This window comes from Gavia stellata, chromosome 19 (assembly GCF_030936135.1).
Source record: "Gavia stellata isolate bGavSte3 chromosome 19, bGavSte3.hap2, whole genome shotgun sequence".
NCBI classification, from domain to species: Eukaryota; Metazoa; Chordata; class Aves; order Gaviiformes; family Gaviidae; genus Gavia; species Gavia stellata.
This window is the reverse complement of record NC_082612.1, coordinates 3,431,392-3,450,727: the sequence shown is the minus strand read 5'-3', so window position 1 is coordinate 3,450,727 and position 19,336 is coordinate 3,431,392. Positions and strand designations below refer to the sequence as shown.

Genomic DNA, 19,336 nt, shown 5'->3' with positions numbered 1-19,336 from the left:
CCACCAGATGTGTGAAAACCCCAAAGCACCTCATTGCCGTGTTTAGAAACAAAGGCGAAGCGTATTGTTTAGCATCCGCCTGAAACCCCATCCGCGTCCTTAGCTGTCCCTCCAAGGCGGCTTTTTCAGGCTGTCGCCCAGGTGCTTTTGCAGCGGCTGCCGTTCAGAAACAGAGCTCGTTGCTTTATGCTCCTATTTTATTAGATCAACCATAAAAAAAGAAAGCTAACTGTATCCTGGGCTGCGTCAGCGGAAGTGTGGCCAGCAACAGGCGGAGGGAGGCGATTCTCCCGCTCGGGTGAGACCCCACCTGGAGTCCCGCGTCCGGCTCCGGGGTCCTCAGCACAGGAAGGCACGGATGTGATGGAGCGGGTCCGGAGGAGGGCAGGGAGATGATCCGAGGGCTGGAGCACCTCTCCTGTGAGGACAGGCGGAGAGAGCTGGGGTTGTTCAGCCTGGAGAAGAGAAGGCGCCGGGGAGACCTTATTGCGGCCCTTCAATGCTTATGGGGGGCTTATGAGAAAGGTGGGGACAGGCTTTTTCGCCTGTTGTGATAGGACAAGGGCTGATGGTTTTAGGCTAAAAGAGGGCAGGTTCAGGCTAGATATAAGGAAGACATTCTTTACAGCGAGGCGGGTGAGTCGCTGGCCCAGCTCGCCCAGGGATGCGGTGGCCGCAACGTTCGGGCTCAGGCTGGAGGGAGCTCCGGTTTTGCCATTGACCGGGGGACGCTCTCGCCCGCCCCGGGGGCACAGCGGGGGCTGACCGGCTCCCAACGCCCGCCACCGCCAGGTGGCGCCGCCCGCCCGGTTGAGCCCGGTAGGGAGCGGGCGGACCCCGGTAGGGAGCGGGCGGGACCCCGGTAGGGAGCGGGCGGGACCCCGGTAGGGAGCGGGCGGACCCCGGTAGGGAGCGGGCGGCACCCCGGTAGGGAGCGGGCGGGACCCCGGTAGGGAGCGGGCGGACCCCGCGACGGACGAGCGGCCGAGGGACGCCCGGGAGCGAAGCGGGGAAACGGGAGGAGCGGCGGCGGGCGGGGGGGTGGTGGTGGTGGTGTGACACCTCTGTTCCAGCGCCCTAAAATCTCAATCAACAACCCATTAGAGCTCCGCGGGAGTAAAACTAAATCCTCGTTTAAGTGTATTTATCCGCTCTCTTTTCTCTCTTTCAAATGCTAAATCCATTTCAGCATATGCCCCTTCTTTCTCTCCCCTTTCTCTAAAGCCTGGCAGCCCCTACTACTCTTGTAAATATGAAAGATGCTAATCATATGACATATCACGTCTCAGTCGGAGCCTGGAATAAAGCCTTGAGATTTGGGATCATTGCCTCCAGACAACAGCTTCATCAGCCGGAAAGTTGGGGTTTTTTTTCTCCTTTCCTTCAACTCTCAATCCCTTCTTTGTCTGGGGGAAAATGCAGCCAACTCGAGCCACCCCGGCCATATGGTTCACTCTGTGTTTTCTTAGTTGAATCCTGAATTGTTTGTGACTTGCGAAGGGGTTTTTTTTTTCTTTTTTTTTTTTTTGGAGGCGTGTATAAAGACATAGAAGAGGCTGCCCGTACCGGTGCGGCTTCGCAGGCTTCCTCCATGTTCTTCACGTGTTCGTTTCCCGCAGCCGCTTCACCGCTGCCACTCTGCCAAAGAATCACAGAATCAATCACAGAATCAATCACAGAATCAATCACTAAGGTTGGAAAAGACCTGTAAGATCATCAAGTCCAACCACCAACCAACAAACACCACCATGCCCATAGACCCGAAAGATAAAGCCCCGGCCACGCTTTTTAACAGTAAGGCAACCGATTCCGGGGGATCTTGTTATTTTTCCCTTTGGTGGATGGAAACGCCTTCCCGAAACAGGGTTTGTTTCGTCTCTACTCAGCCGCAGCCCGGGCTGAATTCGCGGCATGTGTGGAACAGAGTATCCGCTTACTAGCAAATCCCTTCTAGAAATGCCCTGGCTAAGAGAAGCCCCGAAGTATTCTGAGTAAGGACGAGTGGCTTTTAAGACCTGTATAAATCAGGAGCCGAATGAGTCCGGTGCGCTCGAGTTTGGATAGCCCCCTGTTTGATAGCAGCCTGCCAAATTTTCTTTCTCTCTTTCCTTACACAAACCCCCAAAAAGGCCCTTTCACCAAATCATTAAATTCTACAGAGGTGGTCAAGCTAGTCCTGCTTTTCAGGCGCTCGAGAAAGAAAAGGGTCCTTGAAGTTTAGAAGATGCCCAAGGAAAACTCATTGAATGACATCAAAAGAATGAGTTTCCATAGCTGTTGAAGCACGAGAGCCGTGTAGCCGCACAAAGGCGGGTTGGGGCAGTGGGACTGTCCCACTGCTCTATCCCAGCACAATTGGGTCACTGAAATAGGGAATTAATTACCATTGGAGAGTGGGCAGCCCATTCACCACTGGCTGAGTTTTATTAAACGCCAATATAAATAACAAAACAACTCTTGTGGCTGCACTATTCCTACACGCCAAAGGAAGGATTATGTTGGGGATTAACATCTTAAAGTCTATGAGACTTTCTGACTCAAGGCTCGGAGCTGGTAATCGTATTTGTCTCCTGGTTCAGCGATTAGTGCTCTCCCTCGCGCACCTTCGCCTGGATGGCCAATGTCCCTTTTTGCAGGCACCGGGTTTTTCACACAATCGGCTGTTCTTTTCCCCACATCTATAGAAAAGAATAAGAAAACTGAAGCGTGTTCACGCGATCCTCAAGCTTCTTCTCTTCTTCATGGGAAAGGAAGGCACCGGCGGCCTTTTTTCACAAGGGGGGGGGAGGCAAACCCTCTCGGGGGGGGCCCAGGCGGGGCTTGGGACAGCAAAATCGCTCCGCAGGCCTGCACCTGCCATGCAAATCCGCCGGGAACAATCGGCCCCCGACGAGGGGCTCGTTCGCCGGGGGGGTGGTGGTGGCCAGGGAAGGATGCCGGGACAGCGCTCTGAGGGGGAGACCCCTCCTCGCCTTCATCCCAAAACGAACCCCGAACTTGCTACTGCGGCTTGGGAGTCGGGGGGGGGCTGGTCCCCGTCCCTCCCGCAGCACTTTTTGCCGCAGCGTGCACTGGGGGCGGTCGGGAAGAACCAGGCTGGGGGACATGGCAGCAGCCTCCGATTTCTCCCCTCCGCAGAGCATCCCCGTACCCCGCTGGGTGGGGACGGATTCCGACCCCCAGTTTAAGGGCAGAACCATCCCACTCGTGGGGTTTGTGGGTGCAGCCGTAGGGCCGGGCACCCCAGGATTCGGGGTGCAGGGGGTACCCTGGTGTGGGCAACCCCGGTCCCCCAAACCCTCAGGAGACCCTCGGGCCGGGCGGGTGAGAGGGAAGCAGAGCCGGGAGGGGTCAGGCCATCCTCTCCCTGCGGCTTTGCCCCCCCCACGGTTTTCCCCGGGGGCCGGGGGGGCGTCGCACCCCCGTTCACCTGGGGCAGGCAAGCCATCAACGCCGGCTCACAACTTGTGAGGTCGAAGTGCGGATGGGCTGTATCCAAAGGTCTCTCAGCAACACAGACCCTAAACTTTTAGGGCTATCGGGTCGCCTCAGAGTTCAATCTTCTTACAGCAAACAAAGCCTTTCTGAAGGTCTCCCCCTCTCCCGCACACAAGCTCAGCGTCCTTTATTTCTGGGCTGTGTGATAAGCTTAAATCATTGTGCTCCCATTTCTTGATCGTCGCCTACTTTGGGCTTTTGTTCCCCTAAAGTAGGATTGAGTCTGGCAAAGGGGCTGAAGTTGAACAGTTTGACCCTCAGAGGACAGTTCAGGCGGTGGGCAGCGGCAGCAGCGCTCCCTTGCCCCCCGCCGCCCCCTCTCCCCGCCGCTCTCGGCCCCACGGCTCTCGGCGCAGCAGCTCGGCCCTCGCCCTGCCGGGGCCGGCCGCAGACCACACAAGCGCCTCTTGGACCTGCCAAGCCAGGAGGGTTGCGAGGACTCGGCAGCCGGCTCGTCCCCGGCCACCTTGTGCTCAACCCTGGGGAGAAAACAGATGGATTGGTGGGGGGAATCGGGCCAAACCCCGAAAAGGCACCCCGATGGGTTACACGCCCTGGCAAAAGCTGGGCTCGCACCCTCCTGCCACCCCCCAGCACCACAGCCGCCTTCCCCACCGCTTCGCCTCTCCATCGCTTTCACACCGGCGGTGGAAGGACAAAAATCTCGGTAAACGGGGTGGGGGCAGTGGGACGGGTTGTCCCAGTCACAGGTGACTCCGCTCCGCGCTTGAAGGTGCCGAGAAAGAAAGAAGGTGCCTGTGCGTCACTCTCCCGGGATGCCGAGGGGACCTGTGCATTTCCCATTTTGCAAAAGGAGGCGAGGAGAGCGTTAAAATCTCCTGGTAACCGAGTCACAGCGGTTTTCTAATAGATCGGCTAAATTGCGAGCGGGTCATCACTGATTCTAGGGGAAGCCGTATCCAGACACAGCCCTCGGCTGCGGAACGGCAGAGGGGAGGACACGGAGCCAGACTCTGAAAGCCAACGCTCAAATACACCGAATGCCGTTTGCAGCAACCGCCCGGCCACGATCGCTCTGACAGGGCAAGGGAGAGGGGCCACGAACTCAGCGGGCGGCAAAAGCGAGGGATTGAACCGCGGGCGCGTTCACGGCAAGATGTTCGCTGCGATTTTAAGCTCTTCCGTCTATTTTGGGCTTTTGCCACCCGCTGGCAAATAAAATTCTGTTTCAAAGCTCGACTCCCCCAAAGTGACGGAGTTTCCGCGTGGGGAGGACACCGTTTTCGCTCCGTACGTCCTCACGGTCACCCCACGGGTCTGTCAGGGGAGCGAGGCCGCTGACCCCGGGGGCACGTCGCCAGGCCCAGCTATTCACTGGGGCTTTCTGCCCCAGAGGGTGGTCTGGAAGAGAAGCGGGCAGCGGCGGGGAGGGGGGGGAAGGCTTTCCCTGCAGATTGACGAGCTGTGGGGTTTGTTTTAAAACTCCTGGCGAGCCTACGCTGCGTGCCAGAGTTGTACGCGCCGGCACTGAGCGAGGACGGCAGCCCCAGCGCCGGGCCTGTGGCTTTTCCCGACTCGCTGTTGGAGGCGCGTGGCTCTTCCCGCCCCGGGGCATGCTCCGCTCCCCGAAAAACCGGCTGGAAACGGGGCAGGGGGAAAGGCCAGGCCAGGCCAGGCCATGGCGGAGCGGCTGTGCTTTGGCACCAGCCTTGGGGAGCACCCGCGTCCCCCAGGCACGCTGCCTCGGGGGGAGCCCGGGAGTGCTGCTGTGGGCCCCAAAAGCGGCTTTCCCCCCCTCACACACAAAGCTGTGTGCCCTCACCGGGCCCACTGCCTCGGGGGGAGCCCGGGAGTGCTGCTGTGGGCCCCAAAAGCAGTTTTCCCCCCCTCACACACAAAGCCGTGTGCCCTCAACAGGCCCACTGCCTCGGGGGGAGCCCGGGAGTGCTGCTGTGGGCCCCAAAAGCGGCTTTCCCCCCCTCACACACAAAGCCGTGTGCCCTCACCGGGCCCACTGCCTCGGGGGGAGCCCGGGAGCGCTGCTGTGGGCCCCAAAAGCGGCTTTCCCGCCCCCCAAAAGCCGTGTGCCCTCACCAGAGCTCCACTCCCCTGCGCTGCTCTGCGCCCCCCTCCTCATCCCCTCAACGGTCTCCCTCCCGCACCCACCTCCGCCCTCCCGCACACCCCACAGACGGCCTCCCCGCACCGCACGTCCCCCCCTCCGCAGCAGCCGAGCCCTCCCGAGGTGGGGGGCAGCGAAAGAGGGGCAGCGAAGGGGGTTCCCCCCCCCGCCCCGCGCCCGGACCCGCCGCCTCCCCTCAGAGAGCGGTTGAAAGGGAGACGGCTGCGGCGCGCGTGGCGCGCGGGGCGCCCCGATTGGCCGCCTGCGCCTCGCGCCCCCCCCCCGCCCCCCCCCCCATTCATTACTAAATTAGCGGCACGCTCCAGCCGAGCGCGAGGCACCAATGGCGCGGCGGCGGCCCCCTTGCGGGGGGGGGGGAGCGGCGGTGCCCTGAAAAGAAGCGCGGGCGGCGCGGGCGGGGCGGCCCCGGGGGTAGGTTTGATTGTTCCCCGCGGGGTATATAAGGGGTGTTAAGGAGGGTCGTGTGCCAGACACGCAGCCGCCGGGCCCCGGGCCGCTCCGCTGCCGCCACCGCCGCCCCGGGGCGCGTGCCAGCGCCGCGCCCCCCCCCCCGCACCCCACACACACACACACCACCCCCCACCCCCCCCATCCCGCCCCGTCGAACCGTTAAAGCGCCGCCGCGGCTGGGCCGTCAGGCGGGGAGAGCGCGGCCGCCGCCGCCCCGTCGCGCCCCGTCCCGTCGCGCCGCGCCGCAGGATGCTGGTGAAGGCGGAGGGCATGGCGCCGCCGGGCGAGGAGGAGCTGCTGCTGCTGGGGCTGGCCTCGCCCGCCCCCTCGCCCTCGCTGCCGTCCAGCGCCGAGGAGGAGGAGGAGGAGGAGGAGGAGGAGGAAGAGGCGGAGCTGCGCGCCGCCTCGCCGGCGCGGCCCGTCCCGGCGTCGGGCGGCCGCGGGTTGCGGCGTCCGGAGGGGAAGCGGCGACCGGGCCGGTGCCGCGGCGCCCCGCGGACGGCCCGAACGGCGGAGACGGCGCAACGCATCAAGCGGAGCCGACGGCTGAAGGCCAACAACCGGGAGCGCAACCGTATGCACAACCTGAACGCGGCGCTGGACGCGCTCCGCGACGTGCTGCCCACTTTCCCCGAGGACGCCAAGCTCACCAAGATCGAGACGCTCCGCTTCGCCCACAACTACATCTGGGCCCTCACCGAGACCCTGCGGCTGGCGGGGGCGGCGCGGCTCGGCCCCGAGGCGGCGGGGGGGGGCAGCCCCTCGCCCGCTTCCTCCTGGAGCGGCGGTGCCTCCAGCCCCGCGCCCTCCGCCTCCCCGTACGCCTGCACTTTATCCCCCGCCAGCCCCGCCGGCTCCGCCTCGGACCCCGAGCACTGGCCGCCGCCGCCGGGCCGCTTCCCCGCGCCGCCGCCGCCGCCGCCGCCCCGTCGATGCCTCTAGCCCGGCCCGACGGCGGCGGGGCTCCCCCCGGAGCGGCGGCATCTGCCCGCTTCCCAGGGCGGGCTGTGGGAATGTCACCTGCCAAACCAAACTTGCGCTCTACTCGCTGCCATGTGCACTTTGTCCGGTCTCCCGGGGGCTTTTGTGTGGTCCCCCCCCCATCACCCGTCCCTGCTCCCCCTTTTGCCATCTGTCCCTTATGATTTATACCGGGCGGGGGGGGGGAAGGACAAAAATAAATTGTTTTGCTAGGGGTCCAGGTTAGAAGTCATTGTATAATTTGTAGGCTTTGTGAGGGCTGAATGCAAGCGTGGAAATTTAGGCTGAACTCTCTATCAAAAGGGAAAAAAAAAAAAAACCAGGGGAGGGGGGGAACGGGGAGGGAGGACCTCCTCATGCATTATTTATTTCGACCTTTAGGGGACGAGGAACTCCCCCCTTCTTTCAGGAGATTAAAAATAAATCAACAGACTGAAAACCTAAACGGACACGGGACATTACAGCGATCAGCCACACACGTGTTCACATTTATTTATTATAAAGAAAGATTTCATGGAAAATATGTATTTTTTTGTATAATTTACAGAGTTTATTCTAGTATGTATTTACAGCTGAAGAGCAAAGGGATTGTTCTTGTGACAAAATATAAATAAAAATCTCTAATTTTCGTAACCCGTGAGTTGCTGCTTTTTCTGCTTCACGTCCCATCCCCTGGGAACTGCGGGATTGGGGGGCCAGGACCTGGCCTCGCCTCCGGCAGACCCGGGATCCGGTGGGAGCTGCCCATGCTCGTAGGGCCTTAGGGTGACCAACGCCGCTGCCACCGGCTACGCAGGCAAGAGCCGCTTCTTTAGGCAGGACTGCGGCCGAGCGCGGCTGCGCCTGCAGCGCTCAGGGTCACGGGAGCCGCTGCAGCCTCTGGCAGGCTGATGGGCGTTCTTGTTCCGAAAATTTCCTTTTGCTTCTTAAAAGAAACCCCCTTTTTTCTGGGGAATAAGAACAAGACTAAACTCTTGGGGGTGTCAGCTTAGCCCCAGGGTGGGGCTGGGGGGGGTGTTGTTTGGGTGAAAAGCTGCTTGGGGAGAAGGGGATCCAAACCAAGAAAAATCGCCTGTTTTTCCAGCCAAGTAAAGCCTCAGACTGGTTCTAGTGGGGAAGACTGGTTCTAGCGGGGAGAGGCGCCATCAGAAACACGCGCATGACTCAGCCTCCGCCTCCCTTCATGGCGTCTCGGATCCACTCTTGGGTTCCACGTGTGGCTGATAACGTCGTGATGGAAAACAGCGTGAAGCCCGGCACATATATATGTAAGCTCGGTGAAAGTTTGCCGATCATTTCCCTTTTCCTCTCGGTACAGGAGACGCTGCGCAGCGAACAGTGATGGATGGATGGATGGATGGATGGATGGATGGATGGATAGATAAGTGGCTTAGCGCAATTCTTCAGCCTGGTGGCTCCTGGATTTCGCGGAGAAGGCCGTAGGAAATAAACGTTACCGAGAAAAAAACCACGGGGGTTTAAAGCTGAAGAATGTCATTTCTCCGTCTCTCTGAGGGACGGACGAAACCCAAGTCACAGGCAAGTCCAGGGGGTTCAGGCCAATGGCTCCGAGCACCCCTCGGCTGTCCCAGGGAACCGAGCCCAGCGCGGGTACCAACAGCACACGGCCAGGGATGTCACCACGGTGGGGGGGACGCTGGAGGCTGCCGAGGCCCTTCAATCATCGCCCCCGTGCGCCCGGGAGCACTTGGTGACTTCTGGGTACAAACACCTGGAAATCATTAAAAATCAGCAGAGGCGCCTGAATGTATTAATTAAATAAAACGCGCGGCACATGAATCCCGCCCGGTGCCCCCCGGATCCTGGGAGCGTGAAACCCGGCCCTCGGAGCGACGTCCCCGAAAGGGAGGGGTGGGGGGGAAAAGAGAAAAACCCAAAATGTGTGAAAAGAGAATTAGTGAAATTAGGTTAGGCCAATAAAACATGCGGGGGTTCGCCCCCCCGGCCCCGCAGCCTCGGGCGAGCAGCGCTATCTAGCCTGATCTATTGTTTCCTCCCCTGGCAGGGGGGTTATTGTGTGATAAATAATTCCTTAAAAAAAAAAAAGTGGGCGCATTTGCATAATCACTGCTTTGATGTGGCCAGCAAGATGAAGCTGTGTCCCCCGAATCTGCCACGGGCCAGAAGGAACAAAACAAGAGGGAGCCTTTCAATCCGCTGGCAGTGTGTGGGGCAGCCCGTCGGGAGTGGGATTTTCACTCTCCCTCTCTTTTAACGACCCCTTTTAATGATTAAACTCCAGGAATGCCAAAAAGAAGGCTACCGCCTCGCTCGCCTTCTCCGTCTTTTCTGGTCGGGTCTCATTGTCCTTCCCAGTTTCTCTCCCGCTTTTAAGAAGGGCTGGAGTAGGTGCCTTCGGCTCTTCAAAAGGCCGGGACGGATGGGATGCGCTTCCCCTCTCTTGATGGCGAGCCACGCGGGAGCGGGAGGGATGTCTCGGGTGGCTCAGCACGGGGATGCCCCCTCCACGCTCCTCGGGGAGGGACGCTGCTTCTTGCCAGGTTCATCATCCTGGAGGGATTTCCTTCCGTCCCAGGTATAGTCCCTGTTAGCAGGAGTGTCCCCCGTCCTGCCGGGACTACGGCAACGGGAACCACCGTGGGAAAAAGCACACGTAGTGCTGGAGGATGGAGGGGGGGGGGGGGTTGGAGAGGGGTTTTCTGCGGGGTTGGGGGGGGAGCCATGCAAGCCAAACCTTCCCCGGTCCCGGGGCAGGGCTGCCGGCATGGCTGGAGATGCCCTCCAAGGAGACAGGCCAAGCAGGGAAGGGCGGGGAGGGGGAGGCAGGGCAGTGCTGGCAAAGGATGAGCCGGAGAGGCTGGATTTGTTACCCAACCCACTCACCCGTGGCCCGATTTCTCTTTCGAATGCGGCCAAAAGAGGTTTTTTCCCTCTTTCTTCCCTCTAAACTTGAAAGAGTTCATCTCCCTCTTCCCTTTTTTTCCTTTTATTTCCCTCTTTTCTCTCAGAAGACTGATTTTTGGAGGTGATGGGAGGTCCCAGCCCCAGCCAGAGCTGCGGCTACCCAAAGCACTGGGAAATCAGTCCGTGGCTCCGGAGACAATTACAGCGAACCTGGAAGTGGAGCGGGGGATGCAGGATGGGAAAGCACCTCTTCGGAAGAAGTGGAAAACCTGAGGGGGGTTTCCATGGCAGCACTTTGCCATAATAACACGCGTTTATGATCCTTCTGTGTATTGTATTTTGGCATAAAAGCTTCTCCGCGCCGTCAGAGCTGGAGGGGCAGCTCTACGGCCCCCGAGGGGGTTTACAGCCCTCCTTGGCATAAGAATAGCGACAAGAAGCCAAACTAGCCCCGGTGTGACAACAGCCGCACCCCAAGGGCTTGCGCTTGCTTGCTTTCATGTCAGACATAAATCTTTCAACGTATCGCCGTAATTAAAAAGAGCGTTCCCGACACGGCCCTCGTCTGGCTGGCGGATTTTCAGCACAGCTTTCGCCCGCCCTCCTAGGCGAGCACCTAGGAGCCGAGGCAGAGAGGTGGCCTTTCGGGCTCGGGCACCTCGTTGCTGAGCCCCTGGCTGCTAACCAAGATTCAAAATGAAGGTGGAAGACCTGGGGAGGACTGCAAATTCAACTTACAGAATCACTACGGTTGGCAAAGACCTGTAAGACCATCAAGTCCAACCACCAACCCAACCCCACCATGCCCACTAAACCATGTCCCGCAGTGCCACGTCCACACATTCCTTGAACACCTCCAGCGATGGTGACTCCACCACCTCCCTGGGCAGCCTGTTCCGATGCTTCACCGCTCTCTCAGCAAAGAAATTTTTCCGAATATCCAGCCTAAACTTACGTAGCTTATCCAGGTAAATCTGAAGACATTTAGGCTCGGCGTGAAGGGTCTAGGTAAAAAACCAAATTTCCTAAAGCCTTATTCAGGTGTCTCGGGTCGGGGTTCAGGGTCCACCGCTCCCCAGGTTTGATTGATTAAATGATTCTACTGTCACAGTAATACTTGGGTTTCGTGATGGTGAAAAAGCCATTATGCTGGGAAACAACTCGATGAGGGTTCACCTGCTATGGGGCACCCTGTGGTGCTCTCTGACGGCTTTGTTATTGAAATGTATGTGACATTAAGCAATTAAGCACACACTGGCTGTTTTTTTAACGCTGGGTACCTTCGTTATGGCATAATGTTGTTTTAATTGAAAGGACCCATCATCTGGGATATTAAACAGTTACATCTTTTCTTATTTCCGTCAGAAAATACGTATGCAACTTAAAGAACCGTAATGAGAGCCCACCCCAAATGATTTGTAACTTATTTTTGTACGTGAAAGGGCGGATGTTTCTCCGCAGATGACAAGCACGGTCCCACGCAATCTTTTATGTCACTACCTTCTGTCTTGGGACAGGCGTTTTGCTGACTGTCTCCAGCCGGGCGGTGCTCTGCCTCTGCCCCCTCTCCGTCCTTAACTGCCTCCCAAATCTCTCGTTTCCATTGCAGAGAAGGCAAGTTCTGCCTTTTGCCATTTCAGGCTGGGGACAGTCCCCGGGGCGCGTTGCCCAACAGCCTCGCCTCGGGCTCCGGCTTTCCCCACGGGCTGGGGCATTTTTTTGCGTTTCACTACTTTCCCCTCGGGGCTCAGCCTTTCGCTGCTTTCATTCGCTCGCTTTTTACAGAGAGGGGATAGTCCTCACATTTCAGGCTCACGCATCCTCGGGATGTCATAGTCTCTTCTCCCTGAATTGATTTAACGCCGTTAAATACACCGAGAGCTTTTAAGCTGATCGCTCTCAAAAAAAAAAAAAATTGGCTTTTCATTTTTATGATGGTTTAGAAGTATTTCGGAGCAGCCGCTGGCAGAAAGGCCGTCGCCACCTCAGTCCCCATCGCCACCGAGCTCCTCCAGCCTCCGAAGGTCCATTTGCCCACACTTGCCCTCTCTGGTTTCTTTTTCTCACCTTCAGGTCCCACGTCCACAGCCACCTCGCAGAGCCCCGACCGACGCAGAGGGAACAAGAAGGAGGGGAGGGGGTTATTCCGCACCCGTGGGAGGGGGTGTTTGGTGCCCGGGGGCTTGGGGGGCCTGGCAGCGGGGCTACACGTCGGAGAGGGGGACCGGTGCCCCAGGGGCACGAGCCAGGAGCGGCAGCTGGTGCTCTGCCCATGGGGCGAGGGGAGGTCCTGGGGGTCTGGGTGCCCCCCAGGGAGGGGGATGCTGGCGGTCCTGCCTGGGGGGGCTGCAGGTGGCCGGGGGATGTCTGGTTTTGTGCCTGGCTTGCTCTCCCTGGGACAGGACACGCCGCGTGTCCTCCAGGCAGCGGAGGGGACGGGTGGCAGGAGAAGCGATGTGAGTTAGGGGGTGGCGGAGAGGGGCACGGCCCTGGGGGGAGTACGTGGGGGGCCAGGAAGGGTCCGGGGTAGAGCGGGAGTGGGCCTTGGCCTTCCCGAAGGGGCCACACATGGGCAGGGATGCTGGTGCTCCCGGCACTGCTGGCAGGAGCGCATCCGAGCCTCGCACAGTCACAACCTCAGCCCCGAGGGGCTCGGCTGCCGTGGGAGCCTGGCAAAGCGCTCATCCCAGTTCGATTTAGGGAAAGGACCAGAACCAGCTCCCAGGTCCCAGCCCTCCTGGACAACAACATGAGTGCTTGGGCTCCCAGCTTTGCAGCCTGGTTCCTGGGCCCCCAGTTTTGGGGTAGAAATCAGGGCGTTGCTTTGCCCGGCAGCAGTAAAGCCCTTGCGACTTGCTCCCCCCTCCCTGGCTCGTCCCGCAGGCTGCTCTCTGCCTGGGGAGGACATTTTGAGCATTGACAGGGGATGTCAACAGGCCGTCTGTTTCCCTCGGTCAAAGTAATCAGATAAACTCAGCGTGAAGGAATAAAGAGAGCCGGGAGCAAGGCTAACGGTGACGTGAAACTAAGCCACTGCTTTTCAAGGCAGGCGAGAAGGCGAGAAAGCTTAGTGGGAGAGCCCGCCGCGGCAGTGAGCAGCTCGGGCAGATCCAGGCGGGTCGATGGTGGAAAGGGGCTGCTTGGCCTCAGCTTATCCCATCAGCAGGGAACCCAAGAAGCACGAGCTGCCCGAGCGGTAGCGCGGGGAGCTGTGAGCACAGGGTTTGCTCTGGCAGGCCGGTGTTTGGGATAAGGCATGCGTCCAAGCGCATGTAAAAGGGTAATTCATGATCTTGGGCATCCCTGGGTTGCACGTAGGGTAAAGAGCCACCAGAGACTTTGTGGGGCTCTGCAGAGGCGTAGGGATGGTGGTGGTGGGGTGTTCGTGATTTATCCCTTGCAGGGTGAATCATTCACCCCAAATCCCGTAAGGGCTTCGACTTCACAACATTTTGCCTTTGTTACGTGTGGGGTTGGCCCACGCAGCCCTGATTCCCATAGCATATGGGCCAAAAAACCCCTCAAGCACCTGTCTTTTATGTAGTAATCGTAGCACTGCGGTCCACTTGCACAAACAGAAATCCTGGTGGGGGTTTGTTTTTTAGCTGGTGTAGATTGCTGTCTTACTACAGCGCCAAGTCTTGCGTCTTAAAGTCTAAGGCAGACCCTTTTGCTCTGACAAGCTAACTGATACCGTCAGCTTAAGGATATATCCTGCCTTCAGCCTGTGATGCTGCAACGTTTGTGCAGGTCCAGCGAACTTCTGGCAACCTCCTCATCCCTGTGACTTCTTGTACCAAATTCAATTTCTGATCGGACAGAGGTAGTGATCGTGTGATGCGAAGATTTAAAAGAAAGCCTTTAAAAAGCCATTGGAGAAAAAAATTTCTTCGGACTGCTGAATGAGAGAGAGTGCCTGTGATGGAGGAGGGTTGCTCGGCACTTTGCAGCGGCCAGCAGTGTGCAGGGAGGGAATATGGACGGTGCTGGGGCGGCTGTGACACACAGCCATCCCCTTTCCCTCCCCCTCCTTTTATTAAAAAGAAGAGAGGCTGGACCAAAGCTGATGGCATATTTACCTTCATGAGTTTTAAAAAAAGTTAATTACTGCTTGGAGCAAGTTGGTGTGGCTGTCCTGAGCTGTCTTTTATTAGTCGTCGCCTTCATTAATTTCCCTCGCTGGATTTGCTGCTAATAGCTGCTTGGTCCTGGGCAGCACAAAGCAGCATCTGTGCCATTGAGCAGAAAAGCGGGAGTCAGGCAAAGGGGGGCATCGGGGAGGGGGGGCGACGCCGTTTGCAAATCAACCTCTATTAACGTGATGGCCTGCTCCGAGGGGACGGCAGCCCCAGTAGCCGGCGTGGCAGTTTGGGCTTCACTTGGCTGTTACCGAGGGAGGAAAGGCACCCGCTGCCAGCCGGGGTTACCCTGCCTTTCGTTGGCCGGGCTGCCCGGGCACCCCTGGGTGCTGGCTGTGCTGGGGAAGGGAAGCGGGATGCTGGCCCTGCTCCTCCAGGGCCGGTGCCCGCCCCAGGTGCTGCGGGTGCTCTGGTCCTGCGGCACACGCTGCTTCGAGCGGAGGCGTTAAGCGGTATCTAGCAATAACCGAATTATTAATAACTTGGTAGCTTTTGATGAAAGATACACTTCGTCTTAAAAATAGCTTGGCAGAGATGCTTTCTGATGAAAGAATGGGATTAAGCTCTATTTGGAGGGTGGCGGTGGGCAGGCTGGGGCGGGCTGGAGGAACCACGGGCTCACGCGAGCCAGGGCAGCGGGCTGCTGCGGAGGCTGACAGCCCCATCTGCTCCCGCTCTGCAGAGGGACCTGGGAGATGATTTCATCCACGGAAAAAAGGAGGGTGGTGTGTGCCATTCCCGGGAAAGGGGTGAGAGGAGCACGCTGCTGCCGCGGGGCTGTCCCCAGGCTGCCGGCTTCCCTGCGGGGCTGGGGAAGGCAGCCAGGGGCCAGTGCAGGGACTTCCCCCCCCCCCCCGGCAGCAGGTGACAGTGGCAGTTATCAGTTGACACTTCACTGCAAATATCCCCGTTCTGGTTATTTCAAGGGAGCAGCGGTTCCAACAGTACATCACACCACCTGTAAACAGCGTGCTTTTCCCAACATGCATGCAATGCCTAGAGATAGAGCTGTGTGTGCTTGGTTTCCCTTCCCCTGGGGGCTCCCCCAGCATTGGCGGGGGCCCCCCATGGCTCTGCCGGCCGGGAGGCAGGATGGGCTGGGAAAATTCCAGTGCTGGGTGCCAGTCCTGTGCCTGGAAGAGCAATCTCACCCTTGCTACCAAGCCATACGGTGGGAAGGAGATCACCAATGAGGCTGGTGCTGCTGTGTTCAGTGTCAGCGCTGAATTTCGCCAAGCAGAAGAGATTTGGCAGCGCAGGCGGCCTTTCTGAACTTGCTCACGTGAAGCTTTCCCCTCAGTACCCATGAATAGCTCTTTCCGGTAAAGGACCGATGCCTAAATCCAGCAGCTGGGCTCTCGGGGCAGCTGATGCCGGGTTTGTGACAGCGGGGACGTGCTGCCTCGCGTGCAGGGGCTGTCTCACAGCTGGAGGGGTCACCCCGCGCCCGCTCTCCGCTGGCCTTAATGGCTCGGGATGCTGCTGACTCGGAGGGAGAGGGAGGGAGGCAAGTCTGGCTCAGCCTCGTATCGCCGGAATAACCAAGGGTCTTCCTTTCACACTGCATCTTTTGTAAGAGAATTCCCCCAAAGCGCTTCGTAGTGACGATAGGTATTGGCAAAAGAGTGAGAAAAATCATTCTGCCCGTGGTTAATGGGCTTTGGTTGCATCAACTTGCTCCCCCTTGATATCAAATTTACTAACTTTTATGCACAAGTACATGACACGCAGCAAACAAGACCTCTGCCTTTCACCTTGGATACCTGCAGAAAGGTAAGTGGGAAAAACCTCTTCAACCAAAATCTTGCCTGAAGGACAGGAAAGTGTGTCATCACCTTGTCAAGAGCGGGACCTTTTTGTGCCTGACTTATACTGTGTGTAAACTCAAGCCCTTGAGCTGGCTGCTTTAGCCGAGAGAAGGAAATGTTTCTTCAGACTTTATGCCCCTACAGTTAATATTTCGCTGTCCCAGCACAACACAGTTTCGCTCATTTTGTAGACACCAGAGGGTGACTGGCTCTTAATGGTCATACTGAGCTCTTTTGCTGGACTTCGGAGTGCATTATAATGAATCAAGCCCAAAAAGCACCCTTGGTAGCAAGTTACTTAATATAAACCACTGAATTTCTAAAAAATAATAATAAAAAATATTCCCTAAGTCTCGGTTGGTTCAAATGGCTTTCTTCTGAAACCAGAGGAAATAGCAGAACAGCAATTTTTTTGGTCAGTAGCTCTAAGATGAAACTTCCAGCCAAAATATTAAATGCCCCATCATCAGTCTGAGCCGACTATTTATTTCCCCCAATAATCACCTACTTATACCACAAATATGAACCAATAATTTAAGTTCTGTGTGTTTCGGGCCAGGTATGTGCCCAAGTTCTTCAGGCAATGAGGTTACAGAGCACATTAATCCAGGGTTTCCAGTATCCAAGCCCTGGATGAAGACGGAGCGCCTGCATTCATGAAGGACTGATACCTCGGAATTTGTGCCCAAGCCTGTAAAGAATACGACCAGTAGAAGCTACGGGGTTAAATATGACGATGTCTGTTTTAACAGGGAACTGGACAAGCCCATACTTGATACTAACTTTTAACTGTGAGTAGCCATAACTTCGGCTGAGATGGTAAAATGTCTGCTACAAACCAACAAAAGAAACCAGCTGCTAAATGCGAATATTAGGAAGAAATCAAAATATTAAAATTTCCCACAGATCGATTTATTCAGGATGATATCTAAATAAATTTTTTTTTTTTCTTTCTTTGCACAAGAGACATAAGCTGGAAAAGGCATGACTTTTCAGGAGTCTCGAAACTGCATGTGCTGTTACAGCAGACTATTGCGGGGCCGGCTGTTGGCAGCGTATTAGGACACTTCGTTCTGCTGAGATTGTCTGGGAGGTTTTGTTTTGCTTTTAATTGTCTCTATAGAGAAAGGAAAGCCTCTGCAGAGAGGCTTTAACACAGCATCTCTGCTGCCTATTAATTCCCGAGATCTTGCTAACTAGCTTTGTTTCCTCTTTAGAGCTCGGCGCGCTCTTTTGCCGGAGCACGAAGCTACACATGCACAGCGTTTGTCACTTGGTTAAAGCAAGCATTTCCCTACTGCTGCAGACAAGGCCGTCCTTTATTGGCTGCGGAACAAGATAACGGACTTAATCTTCCCAGTAACACGTGAGTTTTCATGTATCACTTTAATCTGCAAAACACTGGGGCCGAGTGTAGCGTCACATGCCGATTTTACTTTTCTATGAGCGAGTGACTCCCGGGCTCAATGATGGATTGTTTGCTCGCTTTTAACAACAGTCAAGATGGTGAATGCCCCGGGGTGATAGACAGTGTGCAATGGGAACGGCAGCAAATCTGATGGCCCAGTTCAAGTTCACCTGACAAAGCTGAAGCAGTCTGCAAGCAGCATTCGAGAAAGGATTATTCACACTAGCATTATATTTTTGAATGCATTTTTCTTCCTGCGCAGCTGCCCAGCTCCCCAACACTGAAGGTTTATGCACCATAATAAAGAGATTTAATTTTTTTTTCTTCTCTTGCTTCTCCCTCTTTACACCTAGTTCTAATCGGTCAGTGCAGTGATAGGGCATCTTTCCAAACAACTCGGCACAAACATCACATAGAAAACAATAGCATTGCTAAAAAGCGGGAACAAAAGCCTAAAAATCTCTGCTGGCCGCAGAAACAAAAGCGGATGGTTTTGTTAAAGCTAGCTCACTGCTGGGGACCCATCTTTTTGTGGAAGTTTGATGCTGTGTTCCCTTTCTCATCAGGAAAATCTCCCCAAAGAAACGATCCCAGCCTTTGAGCTTGGGGGCAGTGGGACGTCAGGGCTTTGGAGGAGAAGAGGAGAATTTGAAATGAAGGCAGCTTTTCCCTGCTGATGGAGCGGGAAAGCTACCTACCGTTTTTCAAGTTAAGAACCCCGTAATACACATGGGAGTGCACATGCATATGCCTGCGCACACACATATTCTGGAGGTGCTGGCATGGTCTCGGAAGAGTAAAATCTAGGTCTCACGATAGTTTCTTTTGGCTGGAGAGGCAGCAACAAATGTTTGCTCTAGTCCTGTGTGTTATTCCAGTGGTATGTGGCACTGTTAAGGGGCGTACATATAGGAAGGCTGTGCTGGAAGAATATAAGATCACTTTCCTTCTCCTGTGGAACGGAAAATCAGCTGCAACCTGTAGATGCAAAGATATGCCCTCTGCTTTTAATCAGAACCTGCAGTGTACCCCTGACAGGCTGAAACAAGCATCCTCCTGTAAGCCCATGCAGGTTAATCACCCATTGGAAATGAAGGTTGAGCCCACTCATCCCGGCCAGGTAACTCATTAAAAGCCTGTCCGCAGTAAACGTAAAATGGACAGTTGAATTTTTTGGGACAAAATGCATTAGTCAGCATATTTGATTTGAAAACGCTTCTTTCGTCATAGTCTGAATTCGGGTAATATTGCCAACAGTTTTGGGTTTTTTTATTTATTTCAACCAGACACTCCAGTTGGCTTAATTCAGCATTGAAAGGGCGTAGCATTTTGTGTGAGGAGCTCCCATCCCCTCTTTTTTATGGCTGTTTTCTCTACAGCGTGTGTATACATTATCTGACCACGCCAGCAGGTTTGACTCTTTTCAGCTAACCAGCCTGTGCGGGAGAAAAAATAAGATTTCAGCTGCTCAGGTAGAATTTACAAAGTTGGGAGGGCATCGCTTTCCTCTGTGTGCTTCTGACATTTACCGTGACGGAATAACTCTATCCGTTGGGTCTTTTGGAGGTAGGTGAGTGGTTATCAGTATGTGAATTGGTGTAGGTGTCGAAGGAGGTCACATGAATGAATTGCAAGCTTTAGCTTTTTAAAAAAACCCAACAAAACAACAAAAAAAACCCACAAAAGATTGTTTCATAAAAAGTAAAAGGCTGCAGCTGCCTCTAACCCCGGCAGGCACTACTGAAGCATGTGGCCAGCATACATGCCACGGGCCGTTCAGGCCTGGTGTTAAAAATCAGGGGCTCTCTGACTATGCTCGATAACAACCACAGACAATAACAAAAATACTGCTAAAATGTCGGAGTTAAAGGACTAAGTTGCGGCTGTTTGCATGTATGATAGTAAAGCATGTTCCCAGCACAGGCAGAGTTGTCCAGAAAACCCCCCATCGTGTAGGTACAAATCTGGTCTTTGGCTGTATGAGTGGAGTGGGGTGGGAGGATCAGGATCTCGGTGTGGGCTGTTGGTAGGGGCAGTGTGTAAATGTATCACTTAAATATTA

At 56.1% G+C, this 19,336-nt stretch overlaps 1 protein-coding gene across 1 annotated transcript; it reads left to right on the top strand.

The window, feature by feature from the left end:
* The first annotated feature begins 6,301 nt into the window (after positions 1 to 6,301).
* Positions 6,302 to 6,994, top strand: NEUROG2 (neurogenin 2). The gene has a single exon (XM_059826950.1). It carries the CDS (start codon positions 6,302 to 6,304, stop codon positions 6,992 to 6,994), a length of 693 nt encoding a protein of 230 aa, XP_059682933.1.
* The last annotated feature ends 12,342 nt before the right edge of the window (positions 6,995 to 19,336 follow it).